Source organism: Uloborus diversus, chromosome 1 (genome assembly GCF_026930045.1).
Source record: "Uloborus diversus isolate 005 chromosome 1, Udiv.v.3.1, whole genome shotgun sequence".
In the NCBI taxonomy this organism is placed as follows: Eukaryota; Metazoa; Arthropoda; class Arachnida; order Araneae; family Uloboridae; genus Uloborus; species Uloborus diversus.
The window spans coordinates 135,921,598-135,940,001 of NC_072731.1; the positions used below are offsets into that span (position 1 = coordinate 135,921,598).

The 18,404-nt window shown below is 36.3% G+C and overlaps 1 protein-coding gene across 1 annotated transcript in view; it reads left to right on the plus strand.

Annotated features, from left to right (window-relative positions):
* The first annotated feature begins 368 nt into the window (after positions 1-368).
* LOC129235233 (uncharacterized) overlaps positions 369-18,404 on the plus strand; it is a 32,554-nt gene continuing 14,518 nt past the window's right edge. Inside the window, exon 1 of the mRNA XM_054868943.1 lies at positions 369-401. Within this exon, the coding sequence (XP_054724918.1) occupies positions 369-401 (33 nt within the window). The remainder of the gene's footprint in view (positions 402-18,404) is intronic.

The window sequence follows — 18,404 nt, forward strand, 5'->3', positions numbered from 1 at the left end:
TCAAAATTTGAACTGTTTAAAAAGACAAATGAAATATTAAAGCCTCTTTTAAATGCTGGGCAAGGATTTATTCTTTCAGAAATAAAAGAACTGATGCTCAATAATGCTCAATTTAGCTGAAAATGCATTGGTTTATGTTAATGAAATAAACTTATTCCTCGTAATAACGTATAATGAAAGAATTATTTTCTGTGCTTCCGAAAGAAAGAATGAACCTTTGTTGGTTTTTTCTAATCATTTTTCTCCAAAAGTACTTGCTGCTGCTATTCGCTCACAAGAAGCTGTGAAGACTGCAGAATGCATCTTGAGAAAATCATTATAAGATGTTGATTTTAAACTACAAGAGAAGTTCTGCGATGTGAGTAAAGATGGTTCAGGATGCTCTTGGGTCAAAGAATGAGGTAAAAAGTCAAATAATGATTCAATCGCTACGCACAAATATTGAAAGCTTGAAAACAGAATTTGTTGTTTTTGTTAAGGAATGTAGCGATAAATCGGAACTGTGCAGCTACTACGAAGTTTTTCGTTCACTGGTATCACTTGTAAAACACTTGATTATTGCTAATCTCGAAGAAAATTAAAAATTATATGTTCAAACTGTTGCGTTACTATTTCCAGTCTTTCGTGAATTTGACTGCATAAATTATCTACTATATGCAATATGGTACATAGAGAGGTCGCGTGAAAATGAGTGTCCCTATCTGTAGGAAAATTCATTCAAGGTAAATTTGTTATGTAAGAAAAAAGAATTGTATATTCAATGCTGTGAAGCCAGACATGAAGTTGGAACAAACGATTCAACGGTCCCAGAAAAGTGCAATAAGAATTGCCGGACAGACGAGAAAAAACATGTTGCCGAGTGGCATTTAGAGTATCATGAAATTTGAATGATATGCAATGTGTTTCGTGGTCTTACGAAATATCATTTAATGGATCCCTGTGAGAGTGTTCCGCTCCATTATTTTTCTATGCAATCGTAGGGAGTATTTTGATGAAAATTTCAAAAGACTTGTTGATATTTTATGTATTAACATATAAATTCCTATGAGATTTCTGAAACAGTGCAACTTGACAACTTTCTCACTATACAATTTGTGAATAGTGTCAAGCCTTCTCAGTATCATGAATCATTCATCAGAACAGTATCGTTAGTTTAAACAGGAGACATTTGTTTCAAAAATTGTCTGATTTACTTTCAAAATTCAACCTACCATGTTTGATGCACACAGTTCTTCACAAAACACCACTTCTAAGCTAATATGGAAGAATCAACTTTAACAAGGGTACATAGACATGGAAATAGTGGAAGAAAGGAGAGAATGCATTAAAAATATTTTAACTCATGACTTGTTTCCAACGAACACATTATGTGATGGTGATTCTCCTACCAAGCTAGATATTATCGTTCCACAATTGCGGAAATATCTGTTGTCAAAACATTTTCTATTTAGCAAAGTATCCCCGATGAAAACTGCCCTCGTTATCTATTTCATGTCACAAGTCCGCTAGATAAAGAATGATTTTTCAGAAGTTATAAGCAATGTTCTGCACGGTTCTGTATGCTGCAGCATTCTGTGAAAAGATCTGAAAGGAAAGAGAATGCACTAAGGGCACGATAAGCCTTGCTATTATTGACAGAAAAACACTAGTTCCTATGCAAGTAGAAAAATTCTGGTCTTCAGTATCAAATAAGGAAAATTTACAGTAACTAGCACGCAAGGAAATAGAGGAAATGTCCAAAAATGCTATATTTTCAGCGATGGCTAGCGGTTTCAGAGTTGATGAAGAAGCAACCTGCAATACTTTTCATAGAAGATTTGAGACAGATCTTTGAAGTACTTAATTGGCATAACTCATTAGGAGAAGCAGATCTACGAATTTTTCCACACATAGACTGGGCTGATAGAAATGGTTCAAAAAGAGTGGTTGTAGTATCAAATGATACAGACGTCGTAGTGCAATAACATGCAATGCAAAAACAGATCATAACCTTTTTTAAATGTAACTAATCTTGTATTTTTCGTTTATTTTATTGTTAAAGAAACATGTATGTGATAAACACGAGTTTAAAATGAGCATTTTGGATTAGTTATTAATTTTTGTACATTTTTTAGTAACCAGAATATTCAACAAATGTCAGAGATATCTCCACGTAAAATTTTAGAAACAGCCAGAGCGGTTTTTATGACATAAATAATACATTAATTGACTTCCTACACTCCAAAAACTGCAATTCAAAACTAAAAACTAGTATGTTGTGGCCATCACGAACCTTTCTTCTATATTTTTCTTTTTTTTTTTTCTGATCCCTCCCCATGCTTGACGAGGAAGCAATATTCCCAACAAAAACAAAATTACACATGCAAAAACTTGACGACCATCCCAATGTCTGAATTATTGCAAAAGCAAAGCAAAGAGCGAAAATTGAAAGTTATTTTAAAAGCCTTGCTTGAATTAATTACAAATATTTTATTTGTTAACAAACATAAGATGGCAACAGTTAAAAATTTTAAATCATTGAGATAATATTTCCTATCATTTCCATACAATTAAAATCACGAGAAATATGCAGACGACAATCTATTACGATTTATCTTTCTTATTGCATTAATAAAAATATTTTTATTCGCAAAAAAAAAAAAAAATCAACACCTCTTGGAGCGATCGGCGTCAAAATTGAACCAAAGCCTGTTTACATATGGATTCACATATATTCCAAATTTCAACCAGAACGTAGCATTACTTCTTGAGATAGGACACTCACAATGGAAAAAAAGAACGGGCGTTTGCGCTACCCCCCTTTTTAGCTGTTGACACCAAAACAAAATCAGCTCTTATAACTACTAAGGGCTACTTGCCGATAAATTTTTCTTTCAGTCCGTTCATTATTTCTTGAGATACAGCAGTCACAATTGACGACAAAAAACGTTCTATAGCTCAACCCCCGTTTGAGTTATTGACACCAAAATTGAATCAGCACCTGTTCCTGTTAATGGCAATATATGGACCAAATTTTGTTTGATTCCGCCAGTTACTTCCTGAGGAATAGCAATCACGCGTAACTCAAAAAACGTCCCATTGCTCCACCCCCCTTAGAGGAATTCGCGCCAAAAACCAATGGGCACAAGTTCACATAGGGGCACATATGTGTACCAAGTTTCGTTCGATTTCATGCGGTAGTTTTTGCTGTAGAGCGGCCACAAAAAACTGGTCACACACAGACGTGACACACATACACACACACACACACACACACACACACACATACACACACACACATACAGACAGACAGACATTTTCCAAAAATAGTCGAAATGGACTCAGCACACCTCAAAACGTTCGAATCCGTCGAAATTCGAAATTCGAAAATTTGCACGAATCCAATACTTTCTTCTACATATTAGATATAGAAGAAAGTAAAAAGGGGGTAGAGCAATCACCCGTTCCTTTTTTCCATTTTGAGTGCCCTATCTCAAGAAGTAATGCTACGTTCTAGTTGAAATTTGGAATATAATGTGAATCCATATGTAAACAGGCTTTGGTTCAATTTTGACGCCGATCGCACCAAGAGGTGTTGATTTTTTTTTTTTTTTTTTTTTTTGGCGAATAAAAATATTTTCATTAATGCAACAATAAGAAAGATAAATCGTAATAGATTGTCGTCTGCGTATTTCTCGTGATTTTAATTGTATGGAAATGATCGGAAATATTATCTCAATGATTTAAAATTTTTAACTGCTGCCATCTTATGTTTGTTAACAAATAAAATATTTGTAATTAATTCAAGCAAGGCTTTTAAAATAACTTTCAATTTTCGCTCTTTGCTTTGCTTTTGCAATAATTCAGACATTGGGATAGTCGTCAAGTTTTTGCATGTGTAATTTTGTTTTTGTTGGGAATATTGCTTCCTCGTCAAGCATGGGGAGGGATCAGAAAAAAAAAAAAATATATATATAGAAGAAAGTTTCGTGATGGCCACAACATACTAGTTTTTTTTCTCCTTGAGCCTGTGTGCCTTCGTTTTTTTTTTTTTTTTTTTTTTTTTTTTGTGCCCGCGAACGTGTTTACCTTTTTTCTTTCTTTTTTTCTTGCACCCTCGAACCATTTTTTTAAATTATTTTATTTGCTTATTCGAACGTCGGAGCCTTCGGATTTTTTCTTCTTTTCTTTGTTTTTGTGCCTTCGGATCTGTGCGCCTTTATTTCTTTATTTCTTTTCCTCCCTCAAACCTGTGCAACTTATTGTTTTTCCCTCTCTTTTTTTGCCCTCAAAACTGTGCGCCTTCGTGGTTTTTTTTTTTTTTTTTTTTTTGCTACCTCTAACCTATGAGACTTGAGTTTTTTCTCTCTCTCTTTTTTTTTTTTTTTTACTCCCTTGAACATGAGCGTCTTTATGCTTTTTTTATACCCTCAAACCTTTTATTTATTTATTTATTTATTTATTTGCGTTCTCAAGCCTCTGAGCTTCATTGTTTTTTTTTTCCTTCGTGCCCTCGAACCTGTGTGCGTTTTTCCCCCCTCCTCCGAATTTTTTTTCAAAATTCTGTTTTATTTTACTTTATTTGCGTTCTCAAACGTATGCGGCTCTCCCCTCCCCCTTTTTTTTTACTCCTTTGAACCTGTGCGTCTTTTTTTTTTTTCGCCCTCAAAAACTGCGCATTTGTGTGTGCGTGATTTTTTTATTTATTTATTTTTTATTTTTTTTTGCGCCCTTTGGGAGTCAAGGTTGACGCCCTCTTGGGGGACCCAGTCCGCCTTTGTACACATTTTAGTGAAGTAAATCTTGAAGAAGACATACCTTTAGGGCTGTCCTGTACCCAAATGCTTGCTGATTACAGCTGGACATTTAAGAGAGATGTTCCTGTAGTCAAATACAGAAACAAATGAACGATCGCTAAGTTTTTGATTCATTTTTAGCATTGATAATGCATGTAAAATGTATGTAAATATATACAGAAACTCTTTCCTCTCTAGGAGAGGAGAAAAACTCTTTAAATGTTTGAATTCAGCGCATTTACATAAAGATCATTTATTTTTATGCGCAGAGAAATTAGTGGATGTTATTTTAAATATTTTTAATGCTTCTTATAGCTCGGGGACAATGCCAGAGGAATAGAAGCTGGCTAATATTAAGACGCTCTTCAAGTAAGGGTCTATAGGTAAAGCAGGCAATTATCGACCTTTAAGTCTGACTTTAGTAATTTGTAAAATTTTTGAAAATTGGATCAAAATTAAGATTATGAATTTCTTAGAGACTAATAGTCAGTTGACTATTTTGCAATATGGTTTCAGGAAAGGTAGATTGTGTGCTACTAATTTATTGAATTTCTATGACAAGGTTACCTTAGCTTTAGATAACAAAAAGTATGTGGATGTTGTTTATATTGATTTTCAAAAAGCTTTTGATAAGGTATCGCATGTTGCTTTTCTCAGTAAACTAGCAAATATAGGAATAGGAGGAAAAACCTTACTTTGGGCTAGGAATTGGCTGACTGGAAGGAAATAAAGAGTAGCTGTGAGAGGAAATCATTATAAATGGAGTGATGTTTTAAGTGGGATTCCTCAGTGATCAGTTTTAGAGGATCTTCTGTTTATTATTTTTATGAATGACATTGATGAAAATATTTCTGGAAACATTAATTGCTTTGCTGATGGTGTAAAAGTTATGGGGAGTGTAGAGAATGAGAAACAAGTAAAACAGCTTCAAGAGAATTTAGATCATATCACTAAATGTGCGGATAGGTGGGGTATGTTAGTTAATGTAGGGAAATGTCAAGTGCTACACTTAGGTCATGGAAATAAGCTTTCAAGTTATTATGTACTGGGTTCGGTCATTACTCAGGCAGAAAACGTTATTGATATGGGTATCTTAATAAATCAGGATTTCAAGTTTAGTCAACAGTGCAACATTGCAAGTAACAAAGCCAACAGAATGCTTGGGTTTATCAACAGATCTATTTCAAACAAATTGAAGAAAGTTCTTCTGCCGTTATATAGGAGTTTAGTAAGAGCTCATTTGGAGTATGCTGTTCAGTTTTGGTCTTCTTATCACAGGAAAGATATTTCTGTGTTGGAAAGGATTCAAAGAAGGGTTACTAGACTAGTAAGAGGACTTTCAGATTTATACTATGATAACAGACTTAATAGGCTTAATATGTATAGCCTGGAGCAAAGGAGGACCAGAGAGGACATGATTCAGCTGTTTAAATTTATCAAAATGAAAGATGCTAACGGGTTAAATTTTCTCGCGGAAAGCAAGACAAGGGGACATTGTTTTAAGCTATTCAAAACTCAGCCTAACCTGGATATTAGGAAAAATTACTTCTTTAGTAGGGTCGTGGGCACTTGGAACAGCTTACCGGAAGAGGAGTAATGAGCAATGAGGTGGATAGCTTTAGGAGGGCCATTGATCTTCATTGGTTACTTTTAAACTGACTAGGACTAGCCTAACTGGGACCAGAGCCTGTTGCGGCTCGTCACATTTGTGTTTGTATTTGTATTATAGACTAGTGTAATCGTTGCAACAGTATTTATTCAGTTGGGGCGTGATTTTCAACAGCCACCTTAGAGCGAAAGTAAACCTCGAACACAAGCGTGGTTAAAAACTATTGTAAAAATGTGAAAATTTCCAAATTTTGACAAACTTAAAAGCAGATGCGCAATTGGAAGATATAAACCAATTTTAGCTGTTTTTTCTTTTCACTCCTTTTTAGTTTCCCAAATTCGCAACTGTTCCGTAGTATTTCAACATGGAAGAGAAAAACGTTTCTTTTTCTACCCACCTTAATGAACAAGGTGGTCGAAAAGATGGTTTTGATGATTTTAAACAGTGCAGTTTCAGTTCACGATTACTGTTTGAGCAAACAAATTTCGAAATTTTTGTATTGTAAAACAAGAGGAGGAAATCCCACATTTTCCTTGCATAAATTGATCAGCGTATTGAAAAACCACAAATGACGTTGAAAAGATTGGCTTGTGATGTTTTGCAGTTTGATTTTGCGGGAAAAAAAATCCCCCCCCCCCTCCCTCCCATTCTTCTTCTTTAAACAAAACAAAAAAAAAATCTTTCCAATGTAATGGACTTTACAACATCTAATCAATGATTTTAACTTTCATCACAACTGCACTTTCAAAAATACTATTAACTTTTTTTCATGACACAGGTTTAAATACAAAGCATCTAAAAAAAAAAAAAAAATATCGAACGCAAAATATCGATGCCAAACATTAAACAAAAAAAAAAAAAAACATCGATACATGTACGGTAATTACACCAATGTTTCGCAAACATTGAAATCGATGTCGTATCCCAACCCGAAATATTTATCGTAGGTATCTTCAACAACTCAGCTCATACAACACATGACTCACTGATCAATAAACCCAAGATTCGTGTTCAGCCCAGTCGAAGACAGAATGTCCAGAGGTAATTGACTGCAAACGCGGATCCAAGACTGACTCATTTCGATTTTCCAGAATAAAAATAAAAATAAAGCAACGAACCTGTTGATATTCTGTTTTTTTGCTGCGCGGGCGCCTCTCGTTTGACATCATACTGCTCTACTGACCTAGAAGTGCGGTTGTCGCCCTGCTCATCTTCAACCATTAGAAGGATTAAGCAAAATAAATAATTTTAGTTCGGGCGAGAGAAGTTAGCAGACAATGGAACTGAATGTATTCGATTTGGAATGCATAATCTTGAATTATTCGTCTCGACTAGGTTGTGTACTTTTTCTTTTCAACGAATTGTCCTGAAGCAAATTTGGCTAGCTTCAAATAGGTCTTGCTTTGATGCAATGTTATTCAATTAACGTTATTCATAAATATCTGAAAATGTATTTTAAGGACTATTCGGGTAATTAGTGTCAATTTCGAAACAGCCTGATCTCCAAACGCTAATTTACATGGAATGCGGCTGAGTTAAAACTTCTTTATATTGAAAAAGGTTTATGTTTTTATTGCATGTATGTCTTTAATCTCTTTCATTCCCCTTTTGTATGGTGTTGCTTGTTGAGAATTTAATTCCGAACAAATGTAGGTGTTTGCCTAGAAATGCTCAAAGCTTCGTTTTGAAAAAATATGAACTATAATCTAATCATCTCAAGGTAACGAAAAATGCCTTGCTGAAAAAGATTACTTGAAATAAAGACTATATTTACCATCTCAAGGAACCACTGGAAAAAAAATAAACCAACAAATTACATCGTAGACCTAAAAAATATATAAAAAATTATATACGTTGGCTGTCCTAAAAAAATAAATAAATAAAAAGAAAAGAAAAAAAAACGAAAGTCGATTTTTCAAGTCACACACCCTCTTGAATTTTTTCTTTTAGGTCAAAACAATTGCAAAAAAAGTTTCATATAATTTGAACAACGGAAACCCTTGGCGACTTGCGTTTGAAAGTATAAACCAGCACTGTGTACTAGGCCGAATTGAAAAAAAAAAAAAATCCGAAGTTCGAAATTTTATGTTGATAAAACAATGCCTCTATAGCCCCACATGTACCACAAAAATATTTATCCAAATCAAAAAATATTTAGGTGCCCAGCAAGAGGCCTAAAATTTATAATTTTCTTCAAAAAATTGATTTTTTTTTATTTATCTTTTCAAAAATTACATATATATTTAAATAAAATATCAAGTTCAAAAATTATTAGTGAACACATTTTCAAATCAATATTCGCAAATAAATAATAAAAAAAATAGTACATTTAAAATGAAAAATGTAACTTAAAATTGAAAAAATCTATATTTTGAGTACCATGTGGGAGATTTAAATGTTGCAAGAGAGCAAAAATTTCTATTTAACGCCAATTATCGACTTTACTCATTTAAATTCTTTAACTTGATAGTTTCTTAAAATTTAGCTTACATTTTAAAGAAATATATAGAAAAAAAATCAATTTTTTGAAGAAAATTACAAATTTTAGGCCTCCTGCTAGACACCTAAATATTTTTTGATTTGGATAAATATTTTTGCGGTGCATGTGGGGCTATAGGGGCATTATTTTATCTACATCAAATTCCAAACTTCCAAAAAAAAATTTTTCTTCGATTTGGCCAAGTACACAGTGCTAGTGCACACTTTCAGGCACAAGTTGGCACGGGTTGCCCTTGTTCAAACTGTATGAAACTTTTTTGACAAATGTTTTGACCTAAAAGGAAAAAAAAAAGAGGGTGTCGACTTGAAAATCCGACTTTCGGTTTTTAGGACACCCTAACGACACCCTGTTTCGAGTTAATATGTCGCCCTTTTTTCCATGCGAACGAATTTTGGAATCCTCGGAAACAACATTCGTCACATCATGACTGCTGCTTCAAGATCAGGAGCTCAGAATCTTTATCAGAAAAAAGCTTACTGTTGTGAACTTATATGTTAAATTTACAAAATTAAAAAATAAATCTACCTTCCGCTTACGAATTAAGTCATCTATGAAACACACTCAAAAGGAGGATTAAGGACGATGTTTTTCGGGTGCTGTCTCGTCGAGGACGTTTTCGCTAAAAGAGACTCTTCGTAATGTTGTCTACTGTCGCCAAACTTTTTGACGCCTAACATTTGGTGCTAAAGTTTATCTCGTTTGCCGATACAGTCAAACTCATTTATAATGAACCCTGATTAGCGAGAACTCTTGGATTTAGCGAGGGAATCAGCCAGATTTGGTTGGTACAGTGTTGTCTATAGAACATAACTCGTTTTTTGCGAGCAACCTCGCTTGAAGCGAGCAAAATTTTTGCATTTCATTAAATTTCTGCTAATTCCACCTCAAAAAAGGTTATCTTTCGAAAAATTCCATAAACATTTTGGATTTAGCCGAAAGTTATATATAAGACATAAATCCTGAGAACAACAGCCCTCGACATACTCAATGGCTTCTAAAATGCATACAAACTTCAAACTGTTTTGAAGCAACGGACGTAAATGACGATGTTTTTCGGGTTACATTTTCCTCAAAAACAGTTCAAAGCAAATAACCAACTTCTTTGGTACTATACAGAAATATAAAAACAATTAAGATTTTTTCACGAACCCGTTTTTTACGAGCACTCGTTTATAACGAGCAAATTTCGTGGCCCCTTCGCGATCGTTATAAGCGAGTTCGACTGTATTACCAGAATAAAACGATTACTTCCCAAAATTTACCAACCCCCCCCCCTCAAAAAAAATCTCAATTATCGAATTATCCCCTCTTTTTTGCTTAGCAGTTCTATGGAGATCTTGCCGTTTTAGATATCTATAGACAGCTGGAAAGTAGTGATGGGCATAATCGAGATCTTTTGATAATCGAGATCTCGGGAATCGAGTACTTCTGATAATCGAGTGATTGCTAATCGAGATCTTTTCAAGTCGATCACTCGAGTGATTGATAATCGAGATCTTTTGAATTCGAGAACTCGAGCGATTGACTTCTCGAGATCTTTGGAATCGAGTACTCGAGCGATTGACTTCTCGAGATCTTTGGAATCAAGTACTCGAGCGATTGACTTCTCGAGATCTTTTGAATCGAGTACTCGAGCAATGGACTTCTCGAGATCTTTTAAATCGAGATCTCGAGATGTTTTAAATCGAGATCTCGAGATGTTTTTAATCGAGATCTCGAGATGTTTTTAATCGAGATCTCGAGATGTTTCAAATCGAGATCTCGAGACGTTTGAATCGAGTACTCAAGTAGTTCATTTTCTGAGCTTTTCCAGAATTGAGTAGACTGCTACAAGGGCGCCCCACTATAAGGGGGAGGGGGCATGATGCGGCCTGCGCCATTGGCCGGTTTTTTCAGAGTGTTTTTTATCTCATTTTCGGGTGGGGTGGGGTGGGGGCATGGCGCAGCCTGTGCCATTAAAATTTTTAGGGCTGGGTTTTTGAGAGGGTTCTTTAAATCTCATTTTCGGGAGGGGGTGGGGGGTCCATGGCGCTGCCTGCGAAACCGAATTTCTATAAAAGTGGTTTTTTGAGAGGGTTTTTTAAATCGCATTTTGGGAGGGGGGAGCTCTTTCTAGACGGATGCTCCGTAACATTTGAGAGGGTGCACCATCGCCCTGCGAAGGGGGGGGGGGTGGATACCTTTGACTTTTGGAACAGTTGAATTCCCGAGTTGTATTGGCAGGGGTGCGCTCGAAATAGGAATGTGCCATCAAGCCTATCATTTAGGGGTATAATAAGGGGCGAACCCCCCTGGCTTTTAGAAGTTATTGTACTCATATAAATGAAATTCTTACTCTTATTCGGCATAATATGCAACTCGTAGGATACTCTTTAATCCCTCCTCCTCTCTTGTAAAGTTCGAAATAACGGCCTGCCCCCCTCCCCCAATTCCTTGAAAAAATCTAGTTTTTACGTTTCAGTGGGTCTAGTTTTTTTGTTGTTTTCCGAAAAAATGAGCAGATACACCCTTGCCCCCCTACCCTCCGGAAAAGTTCGAAACGCAAGACTGTTTTAGGGGGTCAATTTGATAGATTTTAGTCTTCATTTAGGGGTCGCAATCCTTGGGGGATGCTGGTTCGACGAGATTCCCTGTTAGCTTGTCAGAAACTAGGAGTTCGGTATTTGGGCGACCCGGCTCGGACTAGTATAAACTTTTATAGGTTTATTGGTAGCGGCTAGAAAACTGTCAATGTGCCCTTGACTGTTGGTAGCCCTCAGGGGACGCCCCGTAGCGATTGAAATGGTATCACCCCCCTCCCCCTTTCATTTCAATTTCTGTAACGGATTGATTCCTCATTTTTTTTTTTTTTTTTTTTTTTTTTTACATTCATTTTGAGTGATTTATTCGAACGGTCATGTATTTAAACTAATGATTCTCAGATATCACGTGGTTATTTCAAATGGTTTCGGGCACTCAAACACAAAGTTAATATTGTAAACAAGTAGGGGAATCGTTGCTCTCTCTGCGCAAAAGGACTCACTTATTCTTATTTATTGCTTTGCTTTTTTTTATGTTCTTGTTATTAGTGGAATTATATTTATCTGACTGATACATGCGGAGGGCGGGTAAAATATTTCTGACTGCGTTTTCCAGCAGATTGGGATTCCCGGTGCATTGAAAGTTATAAGTGTGGCTTGAATTGCATTGAAGTTCATGATTATTTTTTTTCTTTCTTGATTCGCTCTTTGTTATTTTTCTTTTTCATTCGCTGACTTGGGAAATATGTAATAACAGTATAAAAGTGTAGGGAGTAAAGTTGAAATATTTCTGAGTGCATTAAAAAGAAATATGGAAGTTTGTCGTGTGGAATTAATATTAGCTTCCACTCTTTGGCCCATTTTTTTAAAAATAAAAATAACATTTTGTACAGATTTTTTTTTCTTTCAAATTCCATACGTAAGATATTTATGACTTTTGTGCGTAGCATTTATTTTCGCGTGCGTAGTTGAATTGAAATGTTTTTCTTGTTTTACTCGCTTCTGTTTAAGTCATATTCCTTATATTTTCAATGTGATATTCCTTATATTTTCATAAATGTTGATTAGTATATTATTCACTCCACTTAAAAATTTGGAGTCAATTGATGTGCTGATTTTATGAGATTTATTTATTTATTTATTTAATGTAAAGTTGAGGCAAAACTGCTGAAAATGCTTTGGCTCGCGACGGTCCATTTCGGAACTTAGTTTCATAGCTGCGCTTGATTTTCCGTGCGTTGGTCCTCAAAAAGGTTTAAATTGATTACCAACTTTCTCTAAAAAGCAGATTACGTATCCGGTTTTCAAATCATCCGAGACGCTCGATAACCGAACATTCGACAACAAGCAATATATTAAACAAGGATCCCCCACGATTGAGAGGGCAGAGGGGGGGGGGGGGTTCATGGCGCAGACCATGCCATTGAAGTTTTGAAGAGGAGAGGGTAACTTATAAGAGGGCATTTAGTCTTATTTTATGGGGCTCTCGTTCGGTTCTCCATCGCATTTGAGAGATGAATGTCATCGCCAGGGGGGGGGGGGGGGATGGTCACCACTGCATTTTAAACACATTGCGTTTAAACGTTTTAACATGACTGTCACAGCGTTAACAATCGTTTTAAAACCTTTATCTCAACAAAGTGTGCTCTCTGAGTAACCCCATTCGAAAAAAAGCACTTGAGAAGCTATTATTTGATTCTGAAACTTTAGAGAATGATAGGGGTGTCCGTCCGTCCCTGTGAGCAATGGCACACATCTTATGAAAATTTCTCCCTCCCCCCCTCCCCCTAAGAAACAATAATCCGAAAAAGACCTAAGACCACCTTAAATTTTCAATTACACTACTGGTTACTTACTGGTTCAATATATTTTTAAGTTTAACAATTCTCAAGTTTAAACGTGCTAGTGTCGCCCAAAGACCCGCCCATATTATCGTCATCCCTCACTTTTTAATAAAAATTGAACATATTTGATCTTAATAATTGTCAAGTTCAAAACAGTATGGAAAGCGTTTCTCTACCCTTTGTTTCAAGATTTCACTACCGGATCACTAAAGGGCCGGATACAGAAAACCATTTTTTGGGGGGAGAGGGGGCTCATGTTGAAGGAAAGCCCCCACCCCCACGCCCATGAACGAAATTCCCGTTTTTGGTACGAAAAATGTCTGAATCTGTTTGGGAGTCAATAAAGCACCAAATCGGTCAGGAATAAGGCACCTGATTGGGAATAAACGTTGCGAATTAATTTCATGAGCAATGAAACGAAGTAGTAGTTCAAATATTTACTTTGAAAAATAATTAATGAGATGAAAAGATACTGTCATCGTTGACATTTTATGCATGAAGTGTTTGAACACAATGTGTACGGATACTGTTGTCGACAGTTTAGGGTGGGGGGGACATGACCCCCATGATTTTCCCGTTGTATCCGCCACTCACACAACACACACCCCTCCATAAATCCGCTCATATGATAATAAACAATTTTCGTTCGAAAAATATCGTTTGATTATTAAGGAATCTCTCAATTATCGAAAATTCGACGCCAAACATTCAACTATAACCCCATTCGAATAAAGCAAGCGAAAAGCATTCATTGTATTTTAAAATCATTCCAAATCTATCCATCCCAAGAGCGAAGGCGCACCACCTATGAAGCTCTTCCCCAAGAGCAACACCCCCAAATGAGACAAAATCCCCTAAAAAGTACAATCCCGCAGTTTGCGTCAAAACTCCCCCCCCCCCCCCCTCCACTCTTATTTGCACCCATAGGAAGGAACTACACAAGAAGTAAACCACTTGTTTTATTAAGGAATAAGTAAATACCTTAGTGCCGAGAAGTAACATGAGATAACATTCGTTTTGTATTCCAAATATACAGAGTACTGCTGAAACGTGCTTTGGAGTTTTTAAGGTACCCTTTTTTCAACAAAATAGTAAGCTTTTGCGTGCAAGGAGCCATTCATTAGTTACGTAAGGATGATTTTGGCATTTTTTTGACCCCCCTCCCACCATGTAAAAGTATGTAAGATTTTTCAAACCGCTCCCCCTATTCTTAGGTAAGATTGATTCCATTCCGTTTTTCAAAACAATAAAATAACGAATCTAACATCACTGGGAATCGAAATTAAATTCACTATTATTAAATTAATCCTTTTTGTGTAATGAAATATTTACTAAAAAATTGGAATCTAGACTGAATGTTTTTTCGACATTTTTTTTTTTTTTTTTTTTTTTGTGTATGATGCGATAATCATTAAAAATAAAACATGCTATGCGTAGTGCGAATCTTTTATCATGTTTTACACGATTCATTCTTCGTAAAACAAATAAAAAAACAGCTCATCCTAATAAGTTTTTTATTTTCCAAACGCAAATAAAATATATAGGTCCCGTCAAACCACTTGACTGCACAATTTCAAATGTAAAACATCAACTTGGAAAATATTGCGTGAGAATGGGTTTGAAGCTCCCCTCCCTCTCGGGACCCTTACGTAATTAATGAATGGTCCCTAAAGATATCCAATAATGTCCTTACATCCACAATCTCACTATTTTGCGTTGAAAAAAGAGTTCCTTGAAACCCCGAAACACGTGTCTGCAGTAATCTGTATAGTTGGGCTCTAAAACGTTTGTTGTTGCCTGTTACACTTGTATCATTACCTAATGGTATAGTCGAAGGTGGACGTAAGGGGGAAAGACTTCCCTTAGGTTTTCAACTTAAGTATTCCACCTTTTTACCTGAAATATAATTTTAATTTTAATGCCTCTCAAGTTGGAACCTTATTAGCGCGCCCACTTCCACCAAACATATCATTAGACTACCAAAGCATCCCAAATAATCATTTGATAATCAAGCATTCGACAGCATACATTCAATTATAACACTATTCGAATGAAGCATCATTAACTTTTCAAAGCTAGCCCTCTGACCCCCCTAAATGACGGATCCGCCCCTGCAACTGAAACTCTTCAGAAGCAGAGGTGCCCACCCGCCCTGAGGACAAGGGCACCCCCCTCAATATCGCATAGACCAACCCCACCGCCGAAAAAAAAGCGAAAAATATCCCTCAAAACACCCCCCCCCCCTCGAAAAGGACATTCCCTAAAAAAGATTAACGTCCATTGAGAATTTCAATGGCGCAGTCTGCGCTATGACCCACCTCCCCTGTGGGCACCTCAGCTCAACCCGTCACTCCCAAATTTTTCTAGGGGAAGGGTTAAAGAGTCTCAATGCATATCTTTTCGGAAGGCAACAAAAACAATGACCATTCATAAATAAAATCATTAACTTTTCAAAGCCAGGCCTCTGACCCCCTAAATGACGGATCCACCCCTGCAATTGAATCACTTCAGAAGCAGGGGTGCCCCCTGACGTTAGGGCGCACCCCCTCAATATCACAGAGCCCCCCGAAAAATAAGAAAAATACCCCTTAAAACACCCCTTCTCCCTAAAAATGTCAATGGCGCAGTCTGCGCCACGATCCCCATCTTCCAAGGTGGGCACCCTTGTCAGAAGTCAACTATATTGAGAGGTTCATTCGATTCTCAAATCGATCAAAAATAACACTGCTCGAGTGATTGAGATCTCGAGAACTCAATATCTCGAGAGCTGAACATCTCGAAAACTCAACATCTCGAGAACTCAACATCTCGAGAACTCAACATCTCGAGAAGTTCAAAGCGAGAACTCGAGCAGTTGATCGCTCGATCACTCGGAAAGGACAAACGAGAACTCGAGCAGTTGATCGCTCGAGTACTCGGAAAGTGATAATCGAGAACTCGAGCAGTCCATCGCTCGAGAACTCGGAAAGTGATAATCGAGAACTCGAGAAGTTCATCGCTCGAGAACTCGAAAAGTGATAATCGAGAACTCGAGATACGATAATCGAGAACTCATGATAATCGAGTTCTCGAATGATTTTGAATAATCGAGTGATTCGATTATGAGTACTCGATTATGCCCATCACTACTGGAAAGTGAGCACGTTGACCTCTTGTTGATTTACCACTAAATCCGAATGGTTGACAAATTACAGGTTATAGGGCATTATGTGGGTCAAGTTTTGATTATTTCCTGCTTGGTTAGGAGAAAAACTGTGTCAGTTCTAAGACTAATCTAAAGCAGCGTTTCTTAAACTGTGTTCCATGGAACCTTGGGGTTCCGTGGAGATCCTTCAAGAGTTCCACGAAGCTTACAGTCTTCGGTAAAGTTGAAATTACTCACCTAAAAAATTGATGACAATGAGGTTTGCGTTAAGCCTTAAATTAGTATTTTTTGAATCACCAGTAAGGAAAACATCAAAAGGAATTGAGGATCGATGTCAGTACATAAGAGAAACTTTTATTGAAACGACATTTAATGGCACTTTCACTACTTGCGTCTACTTTTGGAACCAGTTCTCAACTTGTCTCAACAAAATAAATATCTCAGAAGATTTAATTCTGTCTAATTTTTGGAACCAGTTCTCGACTTATCTCAACAAAATAAATATCTCAGCAGACTCAATTCTAAACCTGACAAGAGAATGTAAACTTTCATACATAAAGCCTAATGTTACCGTAAAATTGGAGGTTACTTGGACCCGAAATTTCATACTTTTTCTGAGTTTTACACTCAGTGCTTTGTTAAACCCATAATGTGAACTGATAACCTTGTTTTTACCACTTTTCAGACGTTCTGCTACCACCTAAAGTCTTTTTTAAACAATTTTAACTCTTTAAATATATATATATATATATATATTTTTAATTGGGTTCAAGTGCCCCGCGCTGGGGTTAAGTCGACTGAATTTTGTCCAAAACATGAAAATCACACAAAATAGGATGGAGGTGCAGGATCTGAGCTCCCATATGCAAATGAAGCTCTTAGTGGTAGGCTAAAGCTTTTATCATTTTTGCCCCCAAAAGTCGTAAGATAATCAAAATTATATTACAAATATGAAACAACCAAATTGCTGCTGTTCGCGAGTATTATCATTCTTATTATTTCAATATAATTAACTTTGTAATGTATCATTTGTTTTGTGACATTTTCTGTCACAGACTACGTTCTGAATCCCGGATACAATACTTTTAAGAATTCACAAAAATAAACACATTATATTTATTCATTGGGAAAGTTTCAAACAAATAAATGCGGAACTTAAAAGAGTTCTGGAAAGCCCAAGTGAAAACGGGTTTCGCCCTTACTTTCTCGTTTTACCGCAAATGGGCCCCGAAACGGATGCAATTAAAGAGTGAAGACGGAAAAAGTTCTACTTTCAGTTTTTAGGTTCAGCCCTACGTAACTTATGTCCACGCACAGGGCAACTCTCACACCAAAGATGGGGAACTGGCATTGTCTTCCCCCTGAAATGACCCAGAGAGGTGTTGCCATGTCTGACATCCAAAATCCCTCGGGAAGAGATAAAAACTCGGTCACTGTGTTATAGGAGTGTTATTCTTTTAGAAGCATTAATAGGGCACGGTCGCAGCTAGTTTTGCATGCATCTGAGCATTTGAGAGGTAAGTGAACTTAAAGATGTTTCTTTCGCCTCGTTCGAACTTGAGCAGTGAAAACTCCTTAGTGCGAGCCAATGTTTACTCTTTGTTATACTTTTCTCATATATTTGCGTCGGAGTATGAACGAATGATTAAATGTATCACCACTAAACACTTAGCTTAATTGAATTGAATGTGTACGTAACAAAACTTATGAACTCAAAATTTAAAAAATTGTGTTTTGAGAATTCGTTGGTTTGAAAAGAATGGATTCTTTAGGCCTGAAATAAATTTGTTAGCCTGAAAGATGTAAACTGAAATTAAAGAACAATATTAAAGCAGTAATAATTAAATTGTATACTAAATTTAGTGAATGAAAAGACAGAGAATGTGCTACATATATATATTTTTTAAACCACCGTCATTTCGATTTTTCCGGGCCTGGGAAAATTGCCAAGGGTGAACACTCAATGCGAATTTAATCAGAAGATCACAAAAATTACGCTCACTAATGAGTGA